Source organism: Gracilinanus agilis, chromosome 4 (genome assembly GCF_016433145.1).
Source record: "Gracilinanus agilis isolate LMUSP501 chromosome 4, AgileGrace, whole genome shotgun sequence".
NCBI classification, from domain to species: Eukaryota; Metazoa; Chordata; class Mammalia; order Didelphimorphia; family Didelphidae; genus Gracilinanus; species Gracilinanus agilis.
Genome location: NC_058133.1, coordinates 412,721,322 through 412,739,000, shown reverse-complemented (window position 1 = coordinate 412,739,000; position 17,679 = coordinate 412,721,322). Strand labels below are relative to the sequence as shown.

At 36.1% G+C, this 17,679-nt stretch overlaps 1 protein-coding gene across 1 annotated transcript in view; it reads right to left on the bottom strand.

The window, feature by feature from the left end:
• Window positions 1-17,679, bottom strand: part of MTHFD1L (methylenetetrahydrofolate dehydrogenase (NADP+ dependent) 1 like) — a 200,983-nt gene that overhangs the window by 75,941 nt on the left and 107,363 nt on the right. Inside the window, exons 19-21 of the mRNA XM_044671679.1 lie at window positions 2,767-2,906; window positions 1,448-1,489; window positions 200-300 (exon numbers count right to left, since the gene is read on the bottom strand). Coding sequence (XP_044527614.1) covers window positions 200-300; window positions 1,448-1,489; window positions 2,767-2,906 — 283 coding nt within the window. The remainder of the gene's footprint in view (window positions 1-199; window positions 301-1,447; window positions 1,490-2,766; window positions 2,907-17,679) is intronic.

The window sequence follows — 17,679 nt, the reverse complement described above, 5'->3', positions numbered from 1 at the left end:
GTGTGACATCTTTGTTACTTCAGGAAAAAGACAATAACAACCCCCAAAGATCCATATTTGGTGGTATTCTCTCTCTTTCACCTCTGTAGTATAAGGTCCCCAAAGAATAGAGAAGTGCTGTCTGCACTCAAATAAAAACAATTCAAAGGGGAACCTAATTAATGATTCGGCCTTGTTTAAAACATGAAGTCTGACTTACTTGAAGACATTTAGAGCAACCACAACTGGAACTCCAAAAAGTTGAGCAATCTGAATTTGCTTCTGAAGGTTACAGCATCCATCAGCTACCAGCTGAAGGTTCTGTAAGAAAAACCATTTGGCCCAATATATCATTTCTCATTGAGTCACACGAAGCCAAGAAAACCAAGAACAGCAGGATTGCTTTGGAGGTGGTTTTATTTACAATTTATCTTTGCCTTTTTTCCCTTCCTTTTAGATATACTTTATGAGAACACTATGCAACACCTTTTCCTCAAAAGAAGCAGCTGTTTGCAAAAAATTTCATCAACTGCATTTATGTGTGTAAGTCAAGCTGCTACTTTCTGGGATTCACAATGGCATTTCGTCTCATTGGCTGCCACACCAGGAACAACATGCCAAATATGTCTGTGGGCTGGTTGACACAAGGCATAAGTAATTGTGTGGTTCAGCACTAGTCCCCCCCCCCCCATCGTATTCCTTGCTCCCCCTTAAGGAAAAACCCAGTACTAACAGCCTAAGGGAAAATCTATTCATAAAAAGAGAACCATAAAATATATTATTTCTTTCAAATTCAGAAATACAATTTGATATCCCTAAAAAAAAGACTTCCTATTTGTGTTTGTTGTACTCAACACAATATAACAATGGCTCTGCCAGGCCTCCTTCATTCCCCAATCTGTACAGGGCACCCACCTAAAAATACATAATTCTACCAAGCACCTTACCTGCTAGGTAGCCAATTTTCACCAGAGAAAGTCTATGAGTAATCCTGAATATGAAGATCCTACTACTACTCTTTTTCCTGAGTTAATCTGGCCCTTTTTATTTAAAATATAAAACTATGTTATTTTCTTCCTAGACCCTCAAAATTTTTTAAGTTTGAATGTAATTCAGAGGCTATTACTGAGATGTCTACATAGACAGTGCATGAACAACATAGGAAAAATAGAGATTGCCAAAGTAAAGCACTTACTATAAAGTAATTTTGTCTATCAAATATATTTATAAATTTGAGTTTCCTCAAATTTGACTGGATTCCTAAAATTTGATTTTTTGGGGGGTGGGAGTGAAGGGCTTGTTTATTTCATACTATCTTGGAGACTGAGAACTCTTTGTTTCAAAATGGCCATTTGTGGACTCCATAATTGCAGCCTGTTCCCCAATCATAAGCCACCATTTTCAATAGTTGATGAATAAAATGATTAAAGCAATACCATACGGCAGGTTTTTATGCAGCTACTCTTACCTCTTCTGTATATTCTTTCTTAAGAGGGACACCGGCAGTCACCTAAAATGAGGAGAAAGGCAAATTAAGGATAATGCCATAAAATGTTAAATTCAATTTGCCAACATTTCAATTCTATATCCATGATGTTGCTTGGTTGTTTCTTATTCTTTCTGACCCCCTATGGGGTTTTCTTGACAGAGATTCTGGTAGTTTACCATTTCCTTTTCTAGCTCATTTTAGAGATGAGGAAACTGACACAAACAGGCTGAAATAGGTCCACGTGGTGAGTAAGTGTCTGAGGTCAGATTTGAACTCAGGTCTTCCTGATTCCAGGCCCAGCACTCTATTTACTGTGCCATCTTGCTGCACACACTATATCCACAGCATCTTGTCTTTTGTGATGGGGAAAAATATCTATGGATTCTTATGAGGTACAGGCTGAATATGAGCCAATAGCATCCTCTAGAAGTCTCAAAGCTGCTGCAATCTTAGGTAGCAGTAAAATATAGCCTCCAGAACAAAGGAAGCATAAAAACTTCAGGTCACAATGTGGTGTAACATATATCATGTTTGTTACCCTCAGCAGATCTTGATTTTCAAATCTATTCATTCAGCTCTTCAGGGTGCCATATGCTATCAAAGAAATCAGAGATGAAAATGCCAGTGGAACAGAGGACTGATCTACATAGGTAGGGAATCTGTTAATAAACTAGAAGCTTTACAGAACAGATTTCTTTTTTGGCAAATTTCAAGTTGTTACTTAATCTGAAAATTCTTGAAAACTGAAAAACATATTTCAACAAAAAAAAATTAATGGGCACAGGGCATTTCCTTTTAAAAGACTGAGTTCTTGAAATAAATGTATTACTAAAAGAACTCAATACTAGGGCATAATTAATAGCAACATAACAACATGATTTTTAGATATTTGATGAAAGATGATGCATTAATGAATGAGAAGCTCACACAGCCAAATTATGAAAGACCTTCAACATTACTTTATGCACTGTAATTCTTCAGTATTTTTTTAGAATAAGGACAATTAGTCACTCCATTATTTACTATGTAGTTATGAACTGAGCTAATTTTTGAAAAAAAAATTAAAATAAATAAATTCAAATATAGAAAAACTCTGACGATATAATTTAGAATCCTTCACCCTTTAAGCACAGCGTATAGTCATCAATGGATGCAAAAGAAAAAATTCAGGACAAGGAAATGTACTGATGTGAATTAGCAGCTCTGTATGAAAAGCCATATATGTATTCAGTACTAAAAGTATTTGTGTCATGAATTTTTAAAACTAAATTTTATGTGAAGACACAGCATGAACTTACGCTTGGGCCACCTCCATGCATCTTCAATGCCCGCACTGTTGCAACCAGAACCACTACATTAGGAACCAAGCCAGAAGCTCTACACTTGATGTTGAAGAATTTCTCCATGCCGATATCGGCTCCAAAACCAGCTTCTGTGACTGTGAGAAATCAATTAAGAAAAGTCCATTATTTTCTAAGAACATGACTATCAAAGTAGCTACTGAAAATCAATGTTGTTGTTCATCTCCAATGGGTAGCAAGCCAATCTGAAAATTTCCAAAGTTCCAAGACAATGAACAACTATTGCAGTTCTCTCGGGAGCAGACCAAATATGGGTAGAGGATGTCCCTAGATCTCTATCAATCTTGACTTTTTTTTTTTCCATTAAATAGCAAGCATTGCTCTTTTCTTTTATGGATAATAAAATATACCTTAAAAAAATCTTTGACTTTTTCCATTGTGGTTCAAAAAATACCAAAAGGAAACTGGATAGTGATAGTATACGTATAAAGGAAAAGCTTTTGATTAAACAACAAGCATTCAGTAAGCACCCAATATATATCAGTCATTGGGATACAAAGATTAAAATGGTCTCAAGGAGTTAAATGTTTATCTTTTTTGTGTTCTCTTTGGTACTCTAGTTAAGCCTATGTACCCTTACTCAGAAGAGTTTTAAATGTATAAAGTAAAATATATAATATTACAAAAGATTTATAATTATACATTAATTATATTTGTACATGATTGCTGATTATATTCACATGATAAATTATACTTGCATAATTTAAAATATAATTAAACAAAATTAAAAAACAGTTTCAGGGATTTCTGCTGTGGGGGACACAAGACATAGACCTTGAAGTAAATACAAAGTACATATAAGATTATCTAAAATAATATATTAAATACAAAGTACATATAAGATTATCTAAAATAATACATGTATACCGTCAGCTTTGGGAGGGTAGAGAGGAGAGAACATGAATCATGGAATCATGGAAAAATATTAAAAAAAATAAATAACAAATAAATAAAATCAAATTTTCTAAAAGGTAATTTTGTATAGAAGTCACTGGCAGCAATGAAGGTCTCATTTGGAGGTGGCAACTGAGTTGAGCTATGAGGGAAGTTGGAATTGCCAGAGACAGAGGTAAAGTTGAATCCTAGGGATCAAGGACAGCCTGAGCACAAGGCAGGAAGACAACATGACTTTATTAATTACAATGATAAATTAGATGAATGCAAATTGCATATGCAAAAGAACACAACCGTATAGTGAAATTTCAGGAAAGCGAGTACTATGATATTCGAGTGCCACTCATTTTCCTTTTCCTTTTTTTTCTTTTAACATTTATTAATATGCCACTCATTTTCAATATAAGATTACTTGCATTATAGCATAGTATAAAGCTTAAAAAGCAACAAAAAAAAAACAAAACCAACCCTTACCTTCCATCTTAGAATCAGTACTAAGTATTGATTCCAAGGCAGAAGAGTAGTAAGGGCTAAGCAATGACCTGCTCAGGGTCACACAGTTAGGAAGTGTCTGAAGCCATATTTGAACCCAGGATCTCCCACCTGGCTTTCAATCCACTGAGCCACGTAGAGCCCACTATCATTAATGTTTAAGACAGATATAGGAGAACTTTGCTGAGAGACTCCAACAATTTTGCAAAAGTGTATAATCTGAAACCACTATGGGAAGAACTGAGTATATTTCTGATATGACTACACAATCCACTTAGATATTGCTGAGTCAGAAGTCATAAAACTTGCTCATAATGAATTTCTCTCCTGCGATGGCTTCCGTTTCTCCCAAAGTCCCAGGTTCAAGTTTGCTATAAAAACTACCAACGTAAGATCAGGGACCTACTGCATCCCTCTTCTGAGTTCCCAAAGCACGCTATAGCTTCTCTCCTGCACGGAGTACGGTCTTCTCTGTGTTAAGAGCATGCCCTGATGATGGACGACCTCTTATTCCTGATATCCAAAGAGGCATTCAAGGCCGGCCCACGAGCACCTCGAGGTCAGGGACTTGGCCTCGGCCCACAGTCATTCACAATGCAAAAATCCTCAAGCCTGGCTGGGCACTGAAAATCACTCTTTCCTCAATTATTTTCTTTCATATTTTTCCTTTCCTATCAAAGCAGGGAAAGGGTTTACAGAAGAACCAGATGTAGCATCTGATAATGGAATGAAAACCTTAAAAACATTCACTGACTTGCTATATTTAATTTTAGACGTTGAGACCCTAACTGGAAAAGAAACAATGCTAGGGTCAGCAGAGAAAGCTTCAGGCCAGCTGGAGGAAGGAAGCAGGATGTAGAATCAGAGGAGGGAGGATGATGGCTACCCAGGGCAAATGAAGAGAGTGACAAATAGCTCAATGAGAGTAGGAGAAAGTGACAAATTCTTGTATGAAGAAAACTGTTTATGCTTGAATGCTCCATGCAATCACTTTCATATTATTTCCTCCTTTGAAATACCAACCTTTCCAAAGAAAACAGGCAGGCCATGGAGAATTTAAAAAGTGTCAGCTGGGGAATATTCAATAATTACGTGATAAAAGAATTGATGAATTAGCCATAATGAGACTTATTAACTTGAAAAGGGTCGTGTATAATCTGTGATGTGTTACTATTACACATATGGGTCAATGGTGAAAAGGATGAAAAGAAATCACTCTCCTGTGGAGGCCCTACAAAGCTGATCCTTTTTGGACTCTCAGGAACTATTTGGTATTTTTTAAAGTTTCCCTAGTGGTCTGAAAGTTAATACTCCCTAATAAAGGCCATGATTTAATAAATTTTAGAATAAATCCATATAGCCAAAGACAAATATTTCTTTCAACAGTCTTTTTTTTTGGGGGGGGGTTGGTTATAAGTTGTTCAATTTGCTACAGGAATAAAAACAGGAAATAGAAGAATGATATTCTTATTATGTAAGCATACAGCAGAGCAAGAATCAAACAGCAAAAAAAACCCGCAATTAGCTCAAAAGGGAAGTTTTAGCGTATTACAGTTAAGAAGGGAATGGGTTATTTGGATGAATACCACCAGGCAAACCTGCTCTTAATAAAAGTAGTCAGCTGAAGGTCAGCCTTGAAGGTCAAAGCCTTTGAGGCTTTGAAGTGTGTTTTGGGGGGGAATAGAAGGGTACGAGGAAGGGGGAGAACACATATGGTGGGCACTACCAGCCTAAAAGAACTCCAGAGGGCTACATGCCTACTGGAGACTTGTTAACAAGCTGGAGAGCATTTTGGATGCCCCCCAACACCTCAAGGAATATTGTAATGACAAGAACTAATTAAGGATCTAGTTTTTTGTTTGTTTGCTTTTTTTTTTTTTTTTGGCAAGGGAGGAGGTGCTAGCCTTTATTTTAAAAATACTATTTTGACTTCCTAATCTCACATATTGCATTTTTTAAAAGACCCTTAACTTTTATCTTAGAATTGATACTGTGTAGTTTCTAAGGCAGAAGAGTGGTAAGGGCTAGGCAATGAGAGTTAAGTGACTTGCCCAGGGTCCCATGTCTAGGAAGTGTCTGATCTGAATCTTAATCCACTGAGCTACCTAGCTTGCCCCCGATATGTTGCATTAAAAAAATTTAATTTTATCGATACCTTGTTTTTATAATACCTACATTTTTCAATGTATCCCTCCTTCCTCTCTGTCTCTGCAATCTCTTTTTAAAAAGGAGGGGGAAAGTCCATCTAAAGTGTTTCAATGGACCCATGGGAGTGCTTCAGACAAGTTCAGGAGGCCAAAACTATTTTAGTAATAATAATGCCAAGATATTAGTTACCTATTACAATCTTCCTCCCATTTCCAACTATATATATATTTGAAAGGGCAGCTAGATAGCACAGTGGATATAGTAAGGGCCCTGGAGTCAGGAAGACTCATCTTGAGTTGAAATCTGGCCTCAGACACTTACTATCTGTGTGACTCAGTTTCCTCATCTGTAAAATGAAAATGTTGTACTCAGTGGCCTCTAAAATCTCTTCTAGCTCTGAATCTCTGAACCTGTGACCTTGTGCTTCCATTACCCAATCAGTGGGCACCTATTTTGTTTCTAGTGTTTTGGGTATTTATGAGGTCTTTTGGGGGGGGGTTTGGGGTCATGGACCCCCTTGCAGTATATGCCCAGTACTGGAGTCTCTGGGTAAAAGGGTATGGGTTTTTAGCCTCTTCATTGCATAATTCTAAATTGTTTTTCAATTTGAATAAAAAATTGAATTTTTAAAAAAACAATCGAAGGTAAGAAATCATCTGGTCTAATCCATCATCTTATTCATAAGTAATCTGAGACCCAGAAAAGCAAAATGGCTTCACCAAAATCACATAGCTAGGTAATGAAAAGAGTCGGGGATGAAATACAGGTTTCTCATTTCCAGCTCAGTGCTTTTTAAATTATACTATGCTGCCCTGAACATCTGGAATTCTGTTAAACAGAATATTCCCTATTAATGAGCACTGTGAGACATCATATGACCCTAAAGGCATCGTTATGGTCATAGAACGTTTTCTGGAGAATTTGGTTCATAAACACTAGGGTGTGTTTTTTGTTGTTATTGTATTGAAATTTTTTGAAAAGAAAAAAACTCCTCTAGATAGGTGTCATTTTCTTCTAAACTAGAATATTCCTTTCTCCAATCAAGTGAGATCAACCAGAATTTACTGTAACATAATAGTTCTCTATCTATGAATAGTTAAGAAACAAGTTAACATACTGGCTAGCTGGTTTATAATGTGAGAGAGGGGATTTACAGACAAAATGCAATATAATATTCATGTCTCCCTGGGATCCTTGACAATGCCAATAAGATTCTACAGGTGGTGTCCAATATCTATCCTACTTGTTTTACAACAGGGGCAGGAATTAAGCTAGCTCATATGGTTACCAAGCATCTCACTGATTACTATGCTGGAAGGGACTGAATAAATGGTCTGGTAGTTGGCCAAGATATGGATTTGTCCAAACATCTGACTTTCCTATAGGACAGGACTTGATAGAACTCTGTCAAAATCTGTAATGGATGTCTCTTTCCTCAACTAGAATCTAGGCAACCAGTTGGAAAGTGCTACATCATTCATCAGTGAAAAGATAGATTCTCACATGGCACCCACCCCCCATTTAAAAAAGTCTCCAGTGATTTAATCTTGTCATCACCATATTCCTTTCCTAAAAGGAAAAGGAACAAAAGCTTTAGAAATACTCAAATCTTCACGTTCCTTTGGCACTAATAATAATATGCCCTGCTCTCCATTGGCTACGTCATAGTGAAGAGTGTTAGTGTAACTTGTACCCAAGCCTCTGGCCATTTGGACACGTAACAGTAATTGTTTTACAAAAGAATTCTAGTTAAATGTCACTGAGGTAACACTGCTCCTTTCTAAGAAATGAGAGAAATCAGAATTAATAGTGTTGTGGTCAAAATACATGGTCAGATTCCACAGCCCCTTTTTAAAAGCGATGATTTCTCTCCTCATGAAAGCTCATTTATAAAGCCATAACTCAAAAGTCTAATATAGTATGCTGAGTTGTCCATTGCCTTTGGACATGAGCTTGGATTTATGGGCTGCTAAAGGGCTCACAAAAGAATGAGGACTTGCAACCAGCCAGTCTTGAAATGGAGTGAGGTAAGAAATCTGTTTGTCCAAAGCAGTCTGGTTTGCTTAATCCTCAAAAAGCATTTCTTGTAAACAGAGGTAGAAATAAAGCTATAACTTTCATTCAGTCAGTACTGTACTTTCTCACATCAAATCAGAAATAAAAACAAAACCTTTATACTAGAAGAGGTATATACTGAAATCAACGTCAACATTAAAGCTTTGAGCCACAATTCCTGAACAATGCAAAAGGAAGAGGAAACTATGCTCCAGAACTGCTTCTTCACTCCTTTATGTAAACAGATCTGGTCAGCTGCAGCTGTCTGCTGATAAACTCAGGAAAAATAGAGTTCAAAGTCACAGAAAAACATGAGCCCCGTATTTGGAGCTCAAGGTGGGTTAGTCTTTGAGGCTTTATATCCCTTCTGCTTTTTTTCCCCAATGACTAGTAGGGGAGAGGCAGCAGCCAAAGTAAAGCAGGATGAATCATTAATTTATCTACACTGAAAAGTCAGGGTCATTACAAAAGTTGTCAGGAAGAATGGTCCAGATGTTTGGCCATTTTAAATTCTGGAGATCCATGCCAGTTGAATTTAAACTGGGATCTATTAAACTTCTAAGAAAACTGAAAGTTTTCCTTGTTTTTGGTGTCTGTAGCTCAGCCTATTTAGCTTAATGCTCAAATTTTCATAATGTGCACATAAAAGTGCATAGTAAAAGTATGCCTTGATCTGCTGGGGCACATATCAGAAAGCATACCAAAACAAGGGGAAACTCAGGAAAACTATGCTGGAGTTAATGCTATAACTGCCAAACATGCAGATTTAATGTAGTAATTTGTACTTTTTTGGCTACAGTGGGCATGCCCCAAGAAATTGCTTTTGAGGAATAGAAACAGAAGATTTTACTCATAGCCTATTTTAGGAGTTTTTCTATGAATAGTCATTTTTCAAGGTATTATTAAACAAAAGGCCACAGGAATTCATCTCTTATATAAATTAAATCTCCAGAAGCATCTCCATATAGCTTTTTAACTAAGTAATCTAAATGCATTCCAGTTCAATTTTCTAAACAATGAGTTAAAATGATTTTAAAAGCAATCCTATAAATAAATTTTTTCTGTGATCATACACATAGGAGCTTGAAGCTCTCCTGCCACCCATCACCTTCTGGAGTCTTGGGTAGCTGCTGTTTGATGATGGTGAAAAGGCAGAGCTGGAACAGGGAAGAAACTCGGATTGAACAGAGGTGAAAGTTGGGGAATCAATGAACATAGCTACAAGAGTGACGAAATAAAGAATAAGAAGAAAAGAGCAAGGAAAGAGAGAGAGGGACGTGGGAATGGTAGAGAGAGAAAGGAGAAGAGAACACACCTAAGGGAAGAGGGGCCAGGAAGGGGGGTTCCTCTGAACAGTACGATAAGGCAAATGATTGAAATGACCTTGGGAGTGGATGGGAGAGGAGTTGGATACAGGGGCTGCCACATAGCAGCAATGTGGTGGCTCTGTGTTGGCCTAGGAATGCATAACGTTTTGTTTACGTGATTGCAGTGGTTTGGGTACATTGTCCCTGGCTTTACTTAATTTCTTTATTAGTTCAAGTCCTACCATGTTTCACTGAATTTTCCATTTTAGGCCCCTTATGGCACAATGATATGGTCATTACATGAATAATGAAGAAGTTAGTAACTTTTCCGGCCTAATTCCAAATTAACTTCTAGAACAATTGGAATAATTTACAGATGGATTTTTTCACAGATGTATTGTTATGTCTTTCTTCCCAAAGAAGATGAGGGTGGGAGGTCAGGCAGGGAATTAGCATATCTCTTTGTATGCCATATTCTTCCAACAGGAATAAAAATTAATAAAACAAAAAAAAAATGCCCTGAATTAAAACCAAATCATTTTGTGCCATAATACTAGCAAGGAAGACTAATAATTTCATTTTGAAAAATATCAAAAGATTTCAATGAACAAATTAATTCTAGGAAATGACAATAAATTAAAATATAAACAATTCTCAGCTTCTTTCATAAAATTCAATTGTTGCAAATTCATTCACTGGTTTCTCAGTTATTTTTGGTCCTACTGTAGACAAAATTATTATTATTTATACCATGCTATTAATGTTCTCAGTATGCAAGTAAATTTTTGACAGTGAACCAATTTTTATGTAAGGCTTAAAGTTTTCAGTGGGATAAACCCAGGGATGTGATGGTAAATGAGGAGAGGAATAAAATGTATGCACATACTTTTATAAAATATAATATGAATTATTATTACTTTCTTAAATCTAGAAAAATCAATAAAACATGAAGTCAAGCCCTGAGTGGCAAGGCTCATTTCTTAAGGCTTTCATAGTGAAAATAAAATTTAACAGTCGGCTCACTGAACTGGTTCCAGCAAATCCCGGGGACTTGTTCTCTTAAGTATATAATGGTTTGATATTCCAGAACAAAGGAGAGAAATGAATCTAAAAACCTAAGGACTTTTATTCTCAAGCAAATCTCTGCAGACTTGACCTCAAATTAATTGTAAAATGAAATCACATCTTTCTTATTTACCAAATTTTAATAATGGATCAAAGGGAAAACCTAAACTTGCGGGGTGAAAAAAGTAACTTCCTGTATAAGACAATTGCAAAACTATGTTTGTAAATGTGTTATGAAAAAACTAGTAGACCCATAATCATGAGACTTCAATTAATTAAAAAACATTTATTAAGCATGTAACTTGGGGATAAAGATAAGCATGAAACAGTTCCTACTGTTAGAGACCTATATAGTTCACTGAAGGAGGCAAAATGTACAATGTAATTAGAAACAAAATGAATACTAAGTGACTTTGAGGAGAAGGCACTAATAGTTCTGGGAAGGGGAATAGTCTGAGGAGAACCAGGAATATGAACTTCCACTGAAATCCTGATTCTGACACTTTGTGACTAAAGGAAAGCCTCTTTTAGAAAGTAAAGCCTCAGTTTCCTCATTTGTAAAATGCCTACATTCACTGTAGCTCTTTGCTTATGGAGTTGCTGAGAGCAACATGTTTTGTAATCTAAAGGTGTCACATAAATGCAAATTATTATCATCATTATTTCTGAGGCCATAAATGGACCTTCTTAGAAAGTATTGAAGTCTCTGAAGCAAACTGAAGTAAAATTTTCTCCCTTTCTTAATTTCTCTTGCTTTTTTTTTTTTTAACCCTTGTACTTCTGTGTATTGTCTCATAGGTGGAAGAGTGGTAAGGGTAGGCAATGGGGGTCAAGTGACTTACCCAGGGTCACACAGCTGGGAAGTGTCTGAGGAAAGATTTGAACCTAGGACCTTCTGTCTCTAGGCCTGACTCTCACTCCACTGAGCTACCCAGCTGCCCCTCTCTTGCTTTTTTAAAGAAATATGGCTAATGTGTAATTGTTTCATATGATTTCACATGTATAATTTTTAATGTTTTTGAATAATATTTTATTTTCCCCGATTATATACAAAACAAACTCCGCCAAGGACGGTCCCAACAAAACCAACAATCGCCTAGTCTGGAAGATTGCTCTCCAACAGAGTCCATGACGCGTGCTGGCGAAAGCCTTTGGGAGGTCCTAGGTTCAAATCTGGTCTCAGACACTGCATAGCTCTGTGACCTTGGGCAAGTCACTTAAATCCCACTGCCTAACCCTACTGTTTTTCTGCCTTGGAACCAATAAACACTGAAAGTAAGATCATCTCAACTTTCCACAAAGGGCCAGATTTAAGGTTTATCACTAAAAGAATTACAGCTTGGTCCCTGTCTAATTTTAATCTACTCCCTTTGGGGATAGTGGCTCAGTGACTGGAAAACAGGTATTACAGTGGCTACCAAGTCCAGTATAGCACTGTAATGGGGCAGTTTTTCATCTTGCCCATAAAAAGAGCCCTTTTCCTGGGAATTAAAATTAATGGTGAAAAATGAAACGCAGAAATTTGTTGAGGACTGTATATTTTGGTACTGCTGCAGTCATCTTCATTTCTCTCTGAAGATTGGAAGAACAAACTAAGAAATCTAAACATTAAGAGGAACAATGCATAGAATCCTTGCCATGACATTAAAGAAAAAAGTAAAAACATATGGACTCTTGAATTCAACACACATATTTAACATATCATCCATTCTGTTGGTGCCAAAAGAAATGTTAACCAAAACACAAAGCTGAATGTAGCTCCTTATTTGGGAAAGACAGACTACCAGGAATGGGGTGGTGGCAGCAGGAGGCATGGAGGGAGCTTCAAAGCTTTTTATAACCAGAAAAAAGTCTAAGGGTTATTAGTCATTAAATACAAGCTACACCCCTACAAATTTGTGGAGTGGTTTACAAGTCTATGTTAGATAACATTTTATGTTCTATGACCACTTAGACCTTTAAAATCAATCACCCTTCATATCAGCTGAATCTCTTAACAGTCACTTCAATATATTTACCTTGAGAAAAGCATCAATTGATAGTAAAAAAAAATAGTTAACTACTTAGCTTATAACTATTTCTAATTGAGTATTTTATAGTTAAAGTAAAACTTGAGTTTCTATAGCTGTGATGTTTCATTTAAGGGCCAAAACATATAATAAGTTATTACATTGGGTCCAATGATCAATACTATATACTTTTGGTAAGATATAGAATTATCTTGTTCACACTCCAATGTATTTTAACATCTTAAAATGTTTAAGTTCTTACATGCAATGTCATGCAGAATCTAAAAGATTTTCTTATACGGGTTAATTGAATTTGGAAAGGAGACTTCCAAAGAATCAATCAAACAATGAACATTTATTAAGCACCTACTATGTACCAGGCACTATGCTAAGTGCTGAGGATACAAAGAAGTTAAAAAAAAAACACAAAACAGACCAAAAAACCTCAAATTATGAGCCTTCAAGGCTCATAATCTAAGGGTGGAGACAACATGCCAACAAATATATACAAAGCAAGCTATATATAGGATAAATAGGAAACAAATAACAGAAGGGAAATACTGGAATTAAGAGGGCTTGATCTTGTTTTTCTTTAGAAAGTAGGATTTTAATAGATATTTAAATTTAAAGGAAACCAGAGAAGATGAGAGATACTGTTATACATTTTCTGCTTTAAAATAATTCAGCAAGGCATAGTGACTATAGTGGATATTTGATTTTCCGTTTTTGCTAAGCCAAGGTAAAATTCAGAAATTTACCAAATTTTACCTGAATAATAAAGGCTCTTTATTTACAAAACACCTTCAATTAATCTCATCCAGGAAACACAATAAGTGAAAGCTGAATCTAGTTTATTGTCATTTGCACTAATCCAGTATACAAGCTCCACTGTATACAGGTTGATCCAAAAGTCTGTGTGCAGTTTTTAAGACTTCAATCAGACTTTTGGGACACGTTGTATAGTGGTAAAGTCTCTGTGATTTTAGAACAGGAAATGAAGAACATGTTATAAAACATGAAAACTCAGGTCGACAGATGCATAGTGGTTTGAACATAGCAGATGCAATAAAAATTTGACTAATTCGACCTATTTCAATAAAATAGAATCTGACTGGTGAAGCTTTTCTTTTTTTCATGCCAAGGAGCCAAAATTTTAATTTGCCTTCAATGAATTAATGATGGACAAATGTCAAAGGAAGATGTTCATAATGACAACAGGTCAGCAAACACCTGCCAAACTAAATAGGATCACCCAAGGCCAAAGATGAAAAAAGCCCACAAGAATTTTCCAAAGTGCAATATGGTTTTCAGTGAAAGATTATTCTTACACATCCTCCTTTCAAGAGAAATCTTAATTTGTGAAATATGAGCAATGATACTGACAAAACAATCTCTAACCCAACAAATATTTACTGAGGGTTTACTGTATTCCAGGCAACTGTTCTTTTGGCCAATTTGATTGCTAGTGGTAGGGGATGGGGGTTCTACACTAAAACCACAGGATAGGACCGGAATAAAAATTAAACAACAACAACAACAACAATAATAATGAAAGCCATTCAACATTTTGGTATTCATTGATCATTAATCCACTGAAGAGACTGCTCTCTGGGAGGAAAGGCAGATGGAACAAACAGGCTAATGTAATTTGAGGCTGCATTAAGAAATGGAACACTTACAGGAAATAGGACATGGTAGTCCCACTGTATAATGTCCTGATCAGAACTTATCTAAAGTATTGTGTTCAGTTCTGGGAAAAATGGTTGAAGGATACCAACATACTGTGAAGTGTACAGAGTTGGGTAGTCTGGCTAGTACAAGGCTTTGATTCCATTCCATATGAGGATCTGGTTGAAGGAACTGGGCATTTTAGACTGGACAAGGGAAGGTAAAGGGGGAAGAAGAAGTCAGGAGGGGAGAGAGCTGATAGTTGTCTTTAAAGATGCAATAATTTATCATGTGGAGGAGGTCTGAATGACCCCAGAGGGGAGAACAAGGAACAATAGGTGCAAGTTTTAAAGAGGGCAATCTAGGCTTGAAGGCAGGAATACCTCCTAAGAACTGGAGGTATCCAAAAGAGAAATGGGCTACTTAGAGTTGGTGGGTTTCTCCCGCCTTGGATGTCTTTGAGTAGAACTGGAGAGTCACTTCTAAGTTAGGTTTTAGTGGGCTTTCCTTTTGTCCACTAAATTTGTCATAGGTGGTGGCAGGGGATTGGGGTCCTACACTAAAATCTTCCTATAACAGAAAACTTATAGGATAGGACCTAAATAGTAATAAAAAACCCAAAAAACCCCACAAAAACAAAACAAAACAAAACAAAAAACCCTCCAACATCTTGGTATCATGAGTCCACTGAAGGAACTGCTCTCTGAGAGGAAAGGCAGTGGAATGTCCATGATTTGGGCAATCTGGCTAGTTAGGTCCTTTTCAAATCTCAAATTCTGTATCTGCCCATAGTATATGAGTGCCAACAATAATCTAGATCCCAGTGTTATAAACCTGGAGGAAATCATTCAAATTAGTGGTTTTACTCTTCTTGAGAAAAGTGAAGAGAGTCTCTTTACCCACTAACTCCTGTCACATGAGGCACCCTGCAACCCTAAAAGATTCCATTTTAATTTAAATTGTCACTTCCTTGGAACTGGGACCTGAACATCTATCACAAAAGCAGAATCCCTATCACAAAAGCAAATACTGGACTAAATCAGAAAAATGTGTTCTAGTCTCTGGCTCCAATCCTTACCCCCCCATGGAAACTCAGAGAAGAGTGCTTGTCCTATATGGTCTTTGAGGCTCCCTGAATCTCTGTTCTTATGATCCTCTATTGCTCAAGCTCTATAAGCTTAATTCATTCTCTTCTGTACTATCTTCTCTACCTCATAGGATTAAGTGAGAGAGGAAAAAATAATCTTAAACAATATTCTGAAAATGCAAAACTCTATAACATCTAAGGTATCACCATCTTTAAAAAGCTTCACTGAATTCAATTCACTAAACATTTACTAGGCACCTACTATGTGCAAGGCAGTGAGCAGTTTACAATAAAGATGACAATTTTCTAAATGTCTACATCAAAAGAGAGAACCCTGAAATGAAAGAAGAGAAAAAAGAGGCTCTTTCATAAAAGAGCATGCAGAGAAACTGAATAGAAGGTTGGCTCTTGTGAATTACTGAGAAGCAGACTAAGAGGAAATGAAAATAGGCTTATAAAGGTGATAAATTTCAAAGGCCCTCTGAAGAAATCAAGACTAGTGGGGAAAAGCAAATCCCTTCATTGTGTTTCCCTGTGTGTAGGCTGAAAAAAAAATCATTACTAACATTAGGTGTTTTATTTCCTGACTGGAGAATATGACCTTCAGTCAGGTACTTCCATACCCTATCATCTACTATCCTGGTTTAATTACTAATAAAATTACCAAGGAAGCAATTTGGAATTACTGTAAAACAGAAATGAGGTCAAGGCAGAGCTCTGCATTTTAAAAATTCTGGAAAAGGAGAGAAGTGAGGTTTTAATGCCAGACGATTATTTTACTTTTCGGATTAAACTGGAGAAATGTTTACTTTGGTCTAGTTGCATTAAAAACATTTTGGTTTAATATTAAAGATTTCAAAGGGATTAAAAATGGAGATGGAAAAGAGACAAATAACTGAATATGCTCCTCTCAGAAAAGACCACTGAGATGAATGTGGAAGCAGAATTAATTGTAAAAAAATTTGGGAAAGCAGAAATACATAGAAACTAGGAGACCTTGAAGTATTTTATTAGAGAGATGAATTATTAGCATGGAAATAAAACTTCATTTTAGAAGGGAGAAAATCACTCAACAATTTAGTGGACGAAAAGGATGGAAAGAACATTGGATTTAGAATCAATTAAGATTTGGGCTCACATCTTGCTTTTTAGCCTCCTTAGTTCTGTGATTGCAGCAAGTCATTTAACCTCTTGGGTCCTCAGTTTCTCAATCTACTTCAGAGAGCTTTGGTGAGGTTGAAATGAGATTATGCATTTAAAATGCTCTTGAAATCTTAAAGCATTATATAAATTCCAGCTGTTTCAAATATTAATTAATACATTTTTATTCTATAATATGTTAATATCAATGATACTCTGGTAATAAGTAAATTGTTGAAAATAGCCACCATACAATTAGAGAATTCATAAATATCTCAAGTTCTATATAAAAAGAGCCTGCTGCAGATAAAATTTATATAACATACATTGAAAAAAAGTGTTGAGATCATGGATTGTAGCTTTAGAACTAGAAAGGGCTTCAATGATATTTATTCAAATCCCCTTATTTTTAACATGAGGAAACTGAGATACAGAAAGTTTAAGGGGCCTGCCCATGGCCACAGAGTTATCGGCTGTGTCTCCTTCATCTCTGTCTGAGAATCCTAGGGGCTTCCTGGGCATGGGTAACGTGCTGCCTGCTACACAAATCCTCTCCAGATTTCCCTCATTTTATTAGTCCTCACTAAGGGGAAAACCTCTTGAAATTATTTTGTATATACCCTGAATTTATTTATCTTTGTATATATGTAGTATCTTCTCAAAAGAAGGTAAACTCCTTGTGAGTAGGCATAGTTCTTTTTGTTTGTTTGTTTGTTTAAGTAGACATTTCTTTGTTTTTATGTTACCATTTATTTTTTAAAATATGAAACATGACAATAATATAACATCTGATTTGTTATAAATATGTATACATTATAATAAATATGCTTATTTAGAGAAACAAATTCTCAAATTAGCTAAGTTCAAAAATCTAAGTAGACTCTTTTTTTTTAAAAAACTCTTACTTTCTGTCTTAGAACTGATATTTGAGTATTGGTTTCAAGGCAAAACAGAGGTAAGGGGTAGGCAACTGGGGCTAAGTGAC